Here is a 15,174-nt window from a genome sequence, read left to right as displayed (position 1 = left end):
GGATTATGGCAAAATAATGTTGTTACTCTTTTTTTTTTCTTAGGACTTTGGCAAAATACTTAGCCCTTCAGCACCTTGATTTTTCCAGTTGTAAAATAAGAAACTACTTGCCAGTAAATCTTGTTCGTAATGGGTATTGAGCTAGAGAAAATGTCAGTTTTAGGTTAGATAATGCTCTTTCTGTATACTCAGGGACATTTCTGGCAACACACCCACTCTTTCCCATTTCTTCTGGTGTTTCTAAAGACCTTGTCATGCAATTTGTAGACGTTGGGAAGCCTGGACATTCTGGTAATTGTCTTAGAAGTGATACTTAACAATTATATTGCCGTGAGTTAACATTCTGCTGGAGCCTGCAACAACTTCCAGGAGTCCCAAAGGAAATGACCTATATTTTAGGTCTTCATTACAGTAGCAAATCATTTCTGATAAGAATTTTTACCTTACTTGGGTTTCCGCTCTGAATGATGAATAGCAAGTAAGCCATAGATCCAAGTGGCTTCTGGAGTAATGACATATTTCCTGTGTCACACTCATCAGTCTGCCAGTTGCTGAATTTGTCTGGTCTCACAACCCTCCTGGACTAAACAGGTAGGTAGACTGTAGACTGTGGGTTCCGTCCAGGCCTGCTACGCGTGTCTTCGGTCAGACCTGTTTGAAAGACATGTGTTTTTCTGGACCGTGGCCATCTCGTTGTGGAAGACCAGAACTCCAAGGAGGCTGGCAGAAATGTGAATTGAGGCCTCTTAAAGCCTCAGTTCTGAACTGGTTTGCTGTCAGCCTATACTCCATTGCTCGAAGGAAGTCATGTGGCCATGCTCAAAGTCAGTAAGCTAGGGAGGTATCTCCACCTGCTCTTCTCCATGGCGAGAGCTAGAGACAAGGAAGAATTGCAGGTAGATAACCATATTGTACACTTTCTGACACATTAGGAGACTGTGCCTAAGTGAGGGACATTAGGAATGCTTTGTGTTCTCATTTTTGTCTTGGCCAAGAAATCCCTATCCAAAACAACTCTTTACAGAATGTGATAGATGCTCTGGGAAACAGGAAAGGAAGGGGGAACACGATACTATTTTTTCAGGCCCAAGAGACACTTTCACAATGCAGAGAGTAGCCCACATTCAGACATAGTGTTTGGATAATTACTGGTGGAAAGTTTTCCAATTTTTAACTCTAAACATACCAGACTTGCAGATGGACTCTGCCATCATCATGTGACTATGAGGAGAGCAGGGAAGGAGGTATGGGAAATAAATGAGCACGTTTGAGAATTGGCCTTAGATCCAAGTAATTTCAATGTCTTAAGAACAGGGCTTGTCTGTGTCTTCTCCATAATAGGTAATAAATTACCTTGTACAGTGAAAGTAACTCCTGGGGGATACATGCATATGAATGATGAGTGAAGAAAGGTAGATGACACACTTAGGTAGATGAGGACCCAAAACCAAACAGGGAGTCAGGAGGAAAAGAAGGGACCGAGGGAAGGAACCACATCAGTCACTACCCACCACTAAGTACTGCTCAGGGCTCAGAACAGACAGAGGGCTAGGGAGAGAACAAGCTGCCTTTGTTCCCTTAGGATATCAGGTTTTTACATCCTACTATTCTTTTTTTTTCCCCAAGCTTTTTAAAATTTATGCTCTACCTCCTACTTATTTTAAATGAAAAAAGGCACAGTGAGAGTCATTGTTTCTCCTCTGATTCCATCAGTCTCCCTAAGTCTGAATAACATTTCCGAAGAAGAATGAGCAGTACGTGGTGATTCATGATTTCATCAGTACTCTCTGCAGCCCAGGCTTTCCATCAAAGAGCATTATATGTAGCCTCTCACTTCAAAACATAACATTTAAAGAAATGTTTTCATATTCTGTACTGAGGGCGTTGATACTTGGGAAATCGTCTTAGCTGAAGGTGACTGTAGAAGAAATGTAAACTCTTTTCTATTATCAAGTCCTCAAGGTGTCCTGAGTTTTATTCTAAATGATGGTCGTAAAGGATGTTTTGGGAATAGTATGAAGTTAATTTCCAAGAATTTCTAAGAATTTTTTCATTATAAGAAAGAATTTTTTCATTATAATATCTCTTGTATTAAACAAGAGATACTAATTGATGACTCGATTGGATAATTCAGATTTTGCCTGGGACACGAGAGAGCACATGGCAGAATGGGGTAACGACCACACAGAGGAAGGTGTGAGACATGCTCCAGGCTGTCAGTAATTGTGGACCTGGTCCTTTTTGCTTACTTAGTAGAAATGATGCTGGAAATAAATATATATTTTTTAAACCTAGTCCTTATTTTAAAATCAAATTGGTCCGGAGGCCTCAAGAAATAAGATGTGGTAACCAGGTCAAAGATGAGTAATTATTTGTCACAGTTCACTGTCTAATTGATGAATTCAGTAACTACTTAGCACCAGACTTGAAAGAGGCAGAGACGAATACAGTTCCTTCATCTCGTGATCTATCTGGTTGGAGTGTTGGAAATTCCCTGCAATGACCACCACCCCATGGAGAGTGACCGACCCTTGAACTCATGGATGGCCCTTCAGATCCATGTAGGCCCCATGCATATGACCTGGGAACAGGACTACAGTAGAGAGTCATATCTAAATGCAAGGCATGGCCCAAGAGTGTGTATTTCTAATGAGTTTTCAGGTGAGGTGGGGCCCACACTTAGGGTAGCAGACATCTGTGCTCTGCCCAGCAAAGGACAATTCAGGGATATTGTTGATCCAGGGATACCAGGAAGCATAGAAGAGGCCTGAGTCTCTGACACCACATGACAGGTCAGCCAAGACAAGTAATGAACTGGAGGGAACAGGGAAGATGGTGCATACACCCAGGCAGGGGACATCAGACACTTACAGGTTAGTGAATGCAGAGCACACTGCCGATGCTAAGAAGTGGGTTTAATTTTCATTCCTTGCTCTAAAATGGTTTGGGGTTTCATTAAGATAAACAACTTCTGCACAGCAAAGGAAATAGTCAACAAAACAAAGAAGTCACCCACGGAATGGGAGAAGATATTCACAAATAACACTACAGACAAAGGGCTGATCTCCAAGATTTACAAAGAACTCCTCAAACTCAACACTCAAAAACCCATGTTAAAAAATGGGCAGAAGACATGAACAGACACTTTTCCAAATAAGACATGCAAATAGCTAACAGACACATGAAAAAATGTTCATCATCATTAGCCATCAGGGAGATTCAAATCAAAACCACATTGAGATACGACCTTACACCAGTTAGAATGGCCAAAATTAACAAGACAGGAAACAACGTGTGTTGGAGAGGATGTGGAGAAAGGGGAACCCTCTTAAATTGTTGGTGGGAATGCATGTTGGTGTAGCTACTTTGGGAAACTGTGGAGATTCCTTAAGAAATTAAAAATAGAGCCTCCCTATGACTCTGCAATTGCACTACTGGGTATTTACCCCAAAGATACAGATGTAGTGAAAAGAAGGGCCATCTGTACCCAAATGTTCATAGCAGCAATGGCTACAATTGCAAAATGGTAGTAAGAGCCAAGATGCCCTTCAACAGATGAATGGATAAAGATGATGTGGTTCATATATACTATGGAGTGTTGTGCCTCCATCAGAAAGGATGAATACCCAACTTGTGTATCAGCATAGATGAGACTGGAGGAGATTATGCTGAGTGAAATAAGTCAAGCAGAGAGAGTCAATTATCATATGGTTTCACTTATTTGTGGAGCATAAGGAATTATGTGGAGGTCATTAGCAAAAGGAAAGGAAAAGTGAATTGAAGGAATCAGAGGGGGAGATGACCTATGAGAGACTGTGGACTCTGAGAAGCAAACTGAGGGTTTGGGAGGGGAGCGGGGTGGGATATGGGTGAGCCTGGCATTGGGTATTAAGGAGGGCACGGATTGCATGGAGCACTGGCTGTGGTGCATAAACAATCTTGGAACACTGAAAAAATAAAATTAAATTTTAAAAAATGGTTTTAATTATCGACAGCATTGTGTGTCTTTTAATGAAGAGTCTATAGCTGTGATGCTGTGCTCCCCTGTTATCTTTGTTACTAGTCAGGGCTTGAGCTAGCTGGAATGGAAATGGGGGTCGTCCTGCATGCCGCCATGTGGTGGTGGGAGTCGTGTGTCTGCAGAGCGCCCTTGATTTACACCTTACGGAGCAGATTGCATGTGTCATTGCACCTGAAAGGTTTCATTCCTTCCTTCTGCAAATATTTGTTGAGGGCTTTTATGGGACAGGTACTGTTCTTGGTTGTAGGGAACCATCCATGCAGAGCCTTTGTCCCCATGGAGTCTACATTTATATGGGAGAAGACAGAAAATAAGGATTAGAAAAACATAAAAGTAAGCATTCCAATTCCAATAATGTTATGAAGAATTTAAAGCAAGGTGATTAGCTAGAGAATGAATGGGGTATATTTTAGATAGGGGATCAGTGGATTCTCTCCAGGGAGGTAGTGTTTGAGTTTTGAACCCTAAATGGCAGGAAAAAGCCAGCCAAGGGAAGGTAATGGAAGAACACTTGGGGCAGAACAGAAAGTGCAAAGGCCCTGAGGTTCAAGGACCAGTGAGAGGGCCAGTATGGAGGGACTGTGGATGTCGGTGATGGAGTTGCTGAGATAGAAGATTGGAGGCACCAGCCAGACCAGATATGAGGAACTCTTACTAAGGGAACATGATGGGGACTTTGCATATTTCTTCAGTGTTAGAGTAAGCCAATGGTAGGATATACATAGAGGGGGAGTGACATGGTCATTTTGGACATGTTAGAAGATCACTTTGGTTTGCATGACTTGTTAGCAAACAGCTCCATCATGTTTCATGATTATCATTTTGATAATCATGTTTTGTGGGACAAACATTAAAGGTCTGATTTTGTTGCAACTTTGATATCTGTAATACAGTATTGCTACTCAGTGACAGTGCCTGCCATGCCTTGGATACCCAGAACTTCTTCCAACCGCAAGTCTGTACCCTTTGACAAAGATCTCCCCCATTTACCACCATCTTACCTACCATTCTACTGTTTGTACAAGTTTGGCGTTTTTAGATTCCCCATCTAAGTGATGTCATACGTATAAGTACATCATCAGTGTCTTCTCTTTTGGACTTCTCTAATTTTGCATAATGCCTTCATGGTCCATTCATGTTTTTGCAAAGGGCAGGATTTCTTTCTTTCTCGTGGCTGAATAATATTCCACTTTTGGGGTATGTATATATACACATCTTATCTTTATCCATTCATCCATTGATGGACACTTAGATTGTTTCTATATCTTGATATTATGAATAATACTGCAAATAACTTGGAGGTTTTCAGTATCCTGTTTTCCTTTCCTGTGTTTATGTACCCAGAAGTATAACTATATTATTATATGTAAAAGTATGCCATCTACATGTTGTACACCTTAAGCTCACACGATGTTATGTGCAAATTATTTCTTAATTGTAAAAGAATCACTTTGACTTTTGCATGGAAAACTCATGCTAGGGGACACTGGTGTAGGGAGAGAGAGCATTCAGGATGATGGTGCGGGAATCCAAGATGATCATATGAATTGGACTAGAGTTGCAGCCACAGATGGAAAGGGACAGGTGGATTCAGGATGTCTTCTGGGCATCAAGAGAATGAGGAAGAGAAAACTAGTAAGAATAACTTTTAGGTATGGAGACTAGAGTTAATTAAATGGGATGGGAAAGAATAGGAGGACAAGGGTTGGAGGTTGGGAAGATCAAATATGTGTAATTGAGAATTGCATACTTGAGTCCTGTTCTGATAAGCCAGAGTCTCTGTTATGCTTTCCCATAAATAGTACTAGTGACAGTTTGGCTCTCCTGTTTGTGTAATCCACTGTGGTGCACAAGCATGAAATTCAGGATAAAATCTTAGAACTGAGCCAGTGGACTCAATCTGCAGCCCCATGTGAAGTCTTGTGAGGCTTGAAGCCAGAGTGATTAAAAAGAGAATGGAATATGAGAAAGTTCCAGAAGCATCTGGAAGCATCCATGACATGAGCTGGGCTGAATTCTACCTGGGTCAGACATCTAGACCTCCTTGCGAAGCAGACTCGGGCTGTCCTTCCCTTGATTAGTTCTGGTGGAAAATCCTCTCTCTTTGAGCTGGGGAGAGGTGGCTTCTTAACTGATACAAGAGCTGAGGTGTGATGGGATTTTAGTGCTTTTGTCCAGGCACGTATACATGGCACTTACACAGGAATTATACACATGTATGTGTGTGTATGTGTATGTGTATATGTTTCTCTATATGTGTATACACATACACATGTAAATATAGATACAGATGTGCAGGTGCACACCCCTCCCCACTGGGGGGACCTGGGAGAGAAAGAAAGAGGGGAAAGGGAAGGAAGACACACCTGAGAAAGAAGGTAATCTTAGCCATAGAAGGCTGGATGTACACGGATGGCTTCACTAAACATCGGTATGACTGACAGTCCCCAATTAAAGAAAAAACTGTTTACACAGTTGCGATATTTGTACTAAGAAATGTAACAGTGACAAAGTAATCCTTATAGAAAGTATGATCAATGAACAAGATAAGAAAATGCTAATCTCAATGAAAAGCTAAGTATCATTTTGTACATCAACAAATCAACAAAAGGAAAGAGAGAGAGGCAAACCAAGAACAAATTCTCAACTAGAGAGAACACACGGGATGGGTAAGACAGGTGATGGGGATGAAGGCGTGCACCTGTCGTGGTGAGGATGGATAGAAGTGCCAAGTCACTACCTTGTGCACCCGAAACTAATATTACCCTATCTGTTAACTCTACTGGAATTTGAATCAAAACTTAAAAAATGTTAAGGCATATTTCTGGCTAAATATCTTTCTAGTTGTTTCCAGAAAAAAAAGTAAATGCTTTTAATTAGTAAGTGGTATAGATGTTCTCAAAGCCAGCAATCCTTTGAGATGGAAGTAGCATTCAGAAAGAAAATTTTTATTCAAATGTAGGATTTACTTACAGAATGCTCAATCACTATATTCAAGAATTCTCTCTTTTCCTTTGGCAATTTTTACTAAAATTTGGCATTTCTAGTTCTGAAACGCCAAGATACAATGTTAAAGGAACTACAATTCATGCTTTATTCAAGAAGGTATAATTTCTCTGGTTTTAGTGAAATCTTTCTTTGAAAATTGAGCTACTACTTTAAACCCTGCTATTTTTGATGTCTCAGAGATTTGTTGGAAAGAAGGGTGATTTGAGGAGCTCAGCTTCTGATTATAAAATACTTACATTCACTGGAATGTTATTTCTCTTAACATTATTAGCATAAAAAATAGAAGATATTTCTCAGATGATGTATTTTCAACAGAACCATGGTGATTTACATGAGTAATCCTGATTATCTTGCTGATTATGCTTGCTTATGCCTTCTCGGGGAGATTGGAATAGACAACAGAGCTTCATGGTGACATTAGAGCTGGGGTACAATTTGGAAGGAAAAACTACGCGCTCCATCTTTCAGCTACTGTTGGCATGTCTGGGGACATTCCGTTTGCCATTGAACTCTGAAACAAACAGGAATCACACAGTGAAGCCACAGACTTCACACCAGGGACCTGGGCCGTGAGAGATCAGATTTACATGGAGTCTGGTTAGGGCCATTTCTGTCTATCCTATCCTTGCGTAAGTAAGTCTTCTCCACGTTTGCAGTACTTTTCTATTTAAAAAAAGGGGAAAAAGTCATGTTTATGACATATTTCTGATTCATAAACTAAACAATTTGATGTTGCAGATGCTTAGTCTCTGTCCCGCATGTGGGAATGGAGCATGAAATGGATAGTGCATGGAAAGTGCTTGAGATCTAAATTCTGGTCTTACAGTGTAGTCTCGACACTGCATTTTGATTTGTGCCCCCTAGAAGAGCAGAATTGCTTCAAAGTTTGACCATGAGCAGATGTTTTCAGAGAGGGAGCCAGGCAGGGGGCCTGTGGGCAGAGCGCCCAGGAACAAGCATCTCTTCCAGGACTCCAGAAACAACCATGAAGCCTGGATCATGGAGAAGAAGTGAGTGGATGCAGTATAGGGGAGGTGGCCTCGGGAGGCCACATCCTAGGACAGGGGGCTATTGCCAGGACCTGGGAGTGAATGAAATGGGGGGGCAGCTGGAAAACGTTGTTGGAGAAATGATACGAATTTGTATCTGAAGTGGGTCTAGAAAGAGGTGAGAATTCAAGAGGCCAAGAAGAGGAAGGAGGACATCTTGAGAACGGGGAGTGGCAGATGTGGAGTGGAAGGCGCCACACTCCCGGGGATGCACCCCAGGCTCATAGACGTGGCTCCCGAGCAGGGTAGGGTGTGGGTGTGCGTGGAGAGTCTGGTCAGGGAAACGTCCCGACCTCCAGCCTGTGCGGTTTCGACTTTATTCTGTGACCATGAAAACCCTTGAAGAGAAGAGTTCTGAGCCACGGGGTAAGCCAGAGGAAATGTTTGTCCAAGGAAGGAACTAATTGAACCTGTGCACTCAGAATCCTGACTCTAGCAGCTGTGTGTCGGCTGGGTTAGGGAAAGGGGATGTCGCAGGAAGGGAGATCCGCCAGAACATCGCCGCGGCTGGGTAAGGGGCTCCTGCCTTGCCCTGAACGGTCACCAGTAAGGAAATGGTAAGTAATCTGGTGCCTCCATTACTAATGGAATATTTTGTCATTTGTAAAAAAGTAAATCATATATATTCATATCTACAGACTTGGAAGGATGCCCATCATGTATAATTCAGTGATAAAAAGCAAATTGCAGAGTAATGCATATAAAGGCATCTAATTTATCCATCAGTAAAACCGTGTGTGTGCGTGCGTAAGAGAGAGAGAGAGAGAGCAAGCGAGCTTGGTATCAGTCAGGACCACATAAGCTGTGCTTGAGGTCCTAGGGGCTTACTGCCACAAAGGATTATGACTCATTCAAATGAACACAGGTCCATGTGGGTCAGCTGCAGGAATCTACCTCTCACACGAGACCATGTCTGGGAGAATCCCCTGTGTCATGTTTCCATGATTGCCAGAGAGGGGGAGGGGGATTTGGTAAGTTGTGCACTAATTTCCACCCATAAGACACCTATGACCTCTTTCCACACTGCATTTGGCAAAGCCAGTCAGATGTCCTCATCTGATTTGGAAGAAAATGCTCAATGCTTTCTAGAAGGAAGAAAGTTGGAAATATTTGGTAATGAGAATGGGGCAGAGTAGGCAAGAACAAAGAAGGCTATACACTCTGGTTCCCTTTTTGGGAGACGGGGAGAAGAAAAAGTGACAGAAAAATAGGGAAGCATATTTCTTAACATATGGAAAAGTAAGAAGCCAGCCCAGTGGAAGTAAGTGTGGAGAGGAGCAGACAAACAGATGCAGTTCGCTGGAGTCCTAAAGTAAGAAGACGCTGTTTTTGAGTGTGGATGGGAAGAATTGTCAAAGGTGACGCATAAAGCTTTGCACCTGGGTTGTTGGGGCATGAAGACCTCATGGGTAGAATTGCCTTAGCCTGTCAGAGGAGTGGGTTTAAGAACATAGAAGCTCTTCTTTTGTTTGAAAGTTATGGAGCAGGGGCCCCTAGGTGGCTCAGTTGGCTGGGCGTCTGTCTGACTCTATTTCAGCTCAGGTCATGAGCTCAAGGTCGTGAGTTCAAGTCCCACATCAGGCTCTTCACTCAGTGGGGAGCCTGCTTGAGATTCTTTCTCCTTCTCTCTGTCCCTTCCGCACCCCACACTCATATGTGCTCTTTCTGTCTCTAAAATAAGTAAAAATCTTTGAAAAAAATTATGGGCTTGAGGTTCAAGTAGACTGGTGGGAAGATGTGTAGGTCTTGCAAAAGGCAAATGGTGGGCTAAGTTAAGAGAAACCCTTCAGTTGGTTTTATTGGGAGGAGTACTGCCGCTTCAGATACTGTGCCAATCCACGTTTCTGGACAGGGTCTCCATCATCAGATCAGTGGTTCCTCTTTCTTCAGCCTCTGGACAGAGGTACCTTCAAGGGGAATCAGTCATGGGAATGTCCCCATGGTAACATGGAAACCCAAGTGCCTGCATTCGCCTTTTTGGAGCTTTTAACCCACACATTCTTTAGACGTGCCAAATCCATTTTGGTTTTACATATGGCCCTATTTGAGGTTGCTTTGGAAAGAAGGCTAAAAAAAAATAAATAAGTAGAGCCCTCTGGGAATCATAAGAAGTGAAGACTATTCCCCTGTGGGACTTGAAACCACACTTGACTTTCTTCTTTCCTGTCCAGGCTCTGGGCTGCCCAGGTGCCCCGAGCTCAGCTCCTGAAATACTACCAGTAAAATTCAAAACTTGATTTAATACAACTTGCTTAATTGACCTTTAAAAAATTCATTTTGTCATCTAAAAATGAACATTTAGCAGGAGCAACTGTATTTGGAAAACAGAATGTCTGTTCTCCATTTGGTTACTGCAGATAAGCCCTCCACGTGCTTCCTTTTCAAAGCTCAAAATGTCTGCGGAAGTGTATATTAATTGAAGTAATGTGAGAGCTTTAGAGCTGTCCAAAATTAAGCTGTTCAGAAGTTATGATAATTTTCAAAGAACTGCTACAGGTTTTGCATTGGAAGAAAAATGTGTAGTTGTAAAAGAGAGACTCTTTGTTGTAATTGTAAATTCTGATACCTGAAAATATTCCTTTAATGCCTCTTGAAGGATATAGGATCTTGCATTAATGTTGTGTCTAGAAATTAGTATCTTAATTGAAAATATTTGGTGGCTCTTAGGGATTTCAGAGTCAATTTATTTTTCTCAGTAAACCATGACAATGTAATGGTTGTTTTTCTCATTCCTAAAAGCAACTTTTTCTCTAGTTTCATGGCTGTCAATCAAGGTGATCTTACCCCCTGGGAAAGGTGTGACAATGTCTGGAGATATTTTCAGCAGTTGGCACAACTTTGAAGAGGGGGATGCCAATGGTGTCTATTGGGGAAAGGTTAGAGATGTTTCCACACCTCCTACACTACACAGGGCAGTGTCCATTCCAAAGAACTGTCTAGCCCCCAGTGTCAACAGGGTTGAGTTGGAGAAACCCTGCTTCCCAGAATCTGTACCCCTGAAAGAATTCAAGAAATTAAACATGTTTTAGCTCCTGATGGGCCAGTATTTAATGTAACTGTCTTCTCTGATGATTTTGCTAAATGTTCATTGTATGTTATTTTTTACCAAAACCCACACTGTAAACATAAACCAAAAGTTAAATGTACAGAAATAAAGGGAATATGAGCCTATCTTTGAAATGTGAGTAGTTTTGTAATGATGATTAAAAACTGGTCCTGGGCTGCCTGGGTGGCTCAGTGGGTTAAGCATCTGCTTTGGCTCAGGTCATGATCTCAGGGTCCTGGGGTCAAGCCCCGCATCGGGCTCCCTGCTCAGCGGAGAGCCTGCTTTCCCCCTCTCTCTTCCTGTCTCTCTGCCTACTTGTGTTCTCTGTCTCTGTCAAATAAATAAATAAAATCTTTTAAAAATAACTGGTCCTGCTTGCTCAAAGAATCCAGTATTGGAGCCAAGACATGGGGCACTTTCTGTGGTTGTCTTGGCAGGAGGGAAGATGCTTGCTGTCTTTCTGTGTCAGTCTTGTAGAAGTGGTTCGTGGGCACTTGTGTCTTCTGTTAGGCCTTCAGCTTTGTGAAATTTCCATCAAGGGAGAGAAATATTGCCAACTCGTTACTGAGAACATGTGAAGAATTAAACCCATGGATTCCTGTTTGGGCTTTGACACTGACTACTTGGGAACTTTGGCCAAGTTCCCCATTTCTCTGGGTCAGCGATAGCACTTTTAGAGAACAGGAGGCAGTGAACAGCCCCCTCTTAGAGCTCTTGTCAAGACTAGATGAGATCACGCATCCGAGAGCAGGGAAGGAGCCTGTATACAGAGGGCCCCCATAAATGTATGTCCTAGTTCTTACCAGTTTTTAAATCTGATTTAGGGGTCTAAGAACTCATTCTGTATATCCTCTTCTTGGGAAGATGGGGGGAGAGGACCTCCCCCATCTGCCCATGTAGCTTGGCACCTGCCTCAGAAAACTTCCTCCCGAGAGCTGCCCAGTTTCTTTCCATCTATCTAGGTGTTTTGGCACAAAAACCGTCTAACATAATTTTTTCCCATCCCATCTATAGAATAGAAATAGAATGCTAAATAACAAGACTTGACTAAAAAAACATCTTTATAATCTTTTTAAAGAGGTAAAATTTTAAACAAAAAACATATTTACCAGAAAAATAGTGTGGCCATGGTGATCCTTTTGCCCGTGTGTTTTGACCTGAGGTCCCTCAGGACTAGGCTGAATTGGGAGGAGATGGGCGTGAAACGGTTGGTCCATGCCCAGCCTAGGCTCCCCAGAGAGGATTCCTAGACGCATTTCCCCACTCCTGGCGGGATTCTCTTCGGCTGTCATTCTGAGACCCCTGAACTTGCAGGATCTAAGAGAAGAGGATGTGGAGACCACACCCCATTGTCTTGCTAGAGTGGGGCTGGGTACCCTTTCTCTCAGGCAACATCAGCTGTGAAGCAATGGCTGAGCCACGTGACCGTCCCTTCTCCAAGCTGTCAAGTGCCTGAGATCCAGGATCCTGCCTTCATCCTCCGCCTCCAGGGCCTCACTGATTCCTCCAAGAAGTTCCATACATGCTCCTCTGATGAGCAGAGTCCCCTAGAGTAAAGGAAGAAGCATGTTTGGGAGATCCAAATTTCCTTTTAGGTCATGCCCCCTGATCTTTCATACGCTCTTTTGTCTGTGATGGTTGTATGCATAGAGCTTGTACAGTGAAATGATGACTGTAACTTTTTCTTGTAATACATGGTGCGGACCCCCATGTCTATGCAAGAGGGGGAATGAGCGTGAGCCTGGTGTCCTTCCAGACCTCACACTCTTCAGATCCACCAGGAGCAGAGCCCATGTCCTCCTTGTGAACACATATCTTGGCTCACCACAGAACACCTGGCATGGTGTCTCCAAGTCCTTCCAGCTGTGCTAGGATTTGGGGTTCCTTGGGAAGCACGGATCACTCTACTGCGGGATGAGCTCTTCCCTTCACTTCTCTTCTTGAGTGAAGAGCCGTGCGGCAGAGCTCGCCCGATGCTGCTCTTCTATTCCCCTGACCTCGGCTCTTTTCCCACTTGGTTTATCACCTTTTCATCCTTCTCCACGTTCTTCCATCTCTGCTGCTTTTGTGATGAAAATGGCCTGTTTTATTACCTACTAAACCATTTTATTTTCCATTCCAAAACTTTCTCTGGGTTTTCATATTGATTTTTTTCTTTAATCGCAGTGATATTCAGGTAACATAAATTAGCCATTTTAAAGTACTGGGTGGCATTTAGTACATTCATGGTGATGTGCTACCAACACTTGCATCTAGCTCCAGAAAGCTTGTCATCACCCAAGAGGGAACTCTGGCCCTATCAGTAGTTACTTCCCAGTTCCCCTTTATAGCCTCTGCCAACCTCCACTTTGCTTTCTGTCTCTGTAGATTTATTTATTCTCGAAAGCTCACAGAAATGCAACTTTGTGGTAGGGGGCCTTCTGCCCTAGCTGCATTCACTTAGCATAATGTTTCTGAGGTTCCTCTGGGTGAAAACATGTATCCGTACTTCCTTTCTCCAGCTGACGGCTACTCCCCTGCCTGCGTGTGCCCCAGGCTGCTTATCCCTTCCTCCACGGGTGGACATTCATGTTGTTAACACCTTTTACTTACTGCGAATACTGCTCTTAGGAACATGTGTGCGCATGCATTGTTTGAGCACCTGATTTCATTTCATTGGGGCAGAGACTTGAGAAAGGAGTCGCTGGGTCCTATAGTAATTGTGTGTTTCACTTTTTGAGAAACTGTCAAACTGTTCAGTTTCCTAACAGCTGAACCATCCCTAAGCTGTTTCATTTTGTTTGTTACATGCCCTCTGGGTCTCTACTTTCCCCAGCTCCCCTGGACAGCCCCTGCCCATCTTCCACGGGTCTCTGGAAACAGCTGGAGACAGAACTCAGGAATCCAGACGTGTGTGCTGCAGCGAGGAGACTAAATCTGGGGTGTTTCGGACGCTCCTTGCATCCAGATCCCAAAAGTGTGCAGTTACCTAATGTCTGCCGTGATTTGGGTCTCAAACCTGGAAATCCCCCCATTTTGAAAAAGAACGATTTTTCTCCATCACCGTGTTAGTCCTTCCTTGTTATCCCTTGGGTTTAACATGTTGTCTTGTTTTATCGTCATCCTGCTTTCTAAATGGGTATAGTTCACGGTGTCTGCTGCAGCCTTTAATGGGAAGGAGAGGGAAGCCCCGGGGAATGGGGACTCTCGGTGACTCTCGCTGTTCTTTTCCCATAGGTGTCATTCTTCCTCTTCATCATCTTCGTGGTGTACACCATGCTCCCCTTCAACATGCGAGATGCCATCATCGCCAGCGTGCTCACCTCCTCCTCCCACACCATCGTGCTGAGCGTCTGCCTCTCTGCGACCCCGGGGGCCAAGGAGCACCTGGTCTGGCAGGTGGGTGCGCCTCACCTCTGCTGGCCCTCACCACCCCACCCTGCGTGCCGGGGGGCTGTGTGCTGGTTCAGGGTGCGACTGTCCGTACCTGGCAGGGGCTTTCGCTCTGCTTTCTGGTGTGGACTCTCGTGTTTCTCGTGGGCAGCCGGCCACACCGCATGCATCCGCGGCCCCAGCACTTAGCAATCAGCGTCAGTGAAAATGAGGAATGGTGCTTCCATTTTGCTGATTGCTGAGCCGGTGGTGTGATTGTGAGGCTTACAAGCTATTCTGACTATTTTAGCACTTTTATTTTTAGAGTGAAAATAACTTACACAATTAAAATCATAAGTCTCCCCCCACTTCTCTCTACCTTCCTATGTGAAACCCCTTCTTTACAGAGGAGAAACGACTGCTCCATTTCCTAATTTTCTGGCAGGTCCATGGGCATGATAAAGGTCTTTAAAATGCCAAGACAGCGAATTTAGCTTTGCTAATAAATGGCATTTCAAAGAAGCCATTGTACTTAATTAGTCTAAGTCATTTAGAAAGCGATTTGATTTCCTGCTGTGGACACCCGTACCCTCATCTGTATGCGGGGGTCACTGGTTTGAAGTTATTCCCGAGTTCCTTTTTTTCACCCGGAACAGGTATATTTAATTTTGCTCGATTAGACTCAGACATTGAAGAAA

At 43.4% G+C, this 15,174-nt stretch overlaps 1 protein-coding gene across 1 annotated transcript in view; it reads left to right on the top strand.

Moving 5' to 3' along the window:
• The window catches only part of ADCY2 (adenylate cyclase 2), a 406,568-nt gene that overhangs the window by 101,055 nt on the left and 290,339 nt on the right, over nt 1-15,174 (top strand). The window contains exon 3 of the mRNA XM_082723386.1: nt 14,342-14,503. Coding sequence (XP_082579512.1) covers nt 14,342-14,503 — 162 coding nt within the window. The remainder of the gene's footprint in view (nt 1-14,341; nt 14,504-15,174) is intronic.

The sequence above is a fragment of the Mustela nivalis genome, assembly GCF_964662115.1.
Source record: "Mustela nivalis genome assembly, chromosome: 3".
NCBI classification, from domain to species: Eukaryota; Metazoa; Chordata; class Mammalia; order Carnivora; family Mustelidae; genus Mustela; species Mustela nivalis.
Note: the sequence above shows the minus strand (reverse complement) of the source record. Positions and strands in the feature narration are given on the sequence as shown.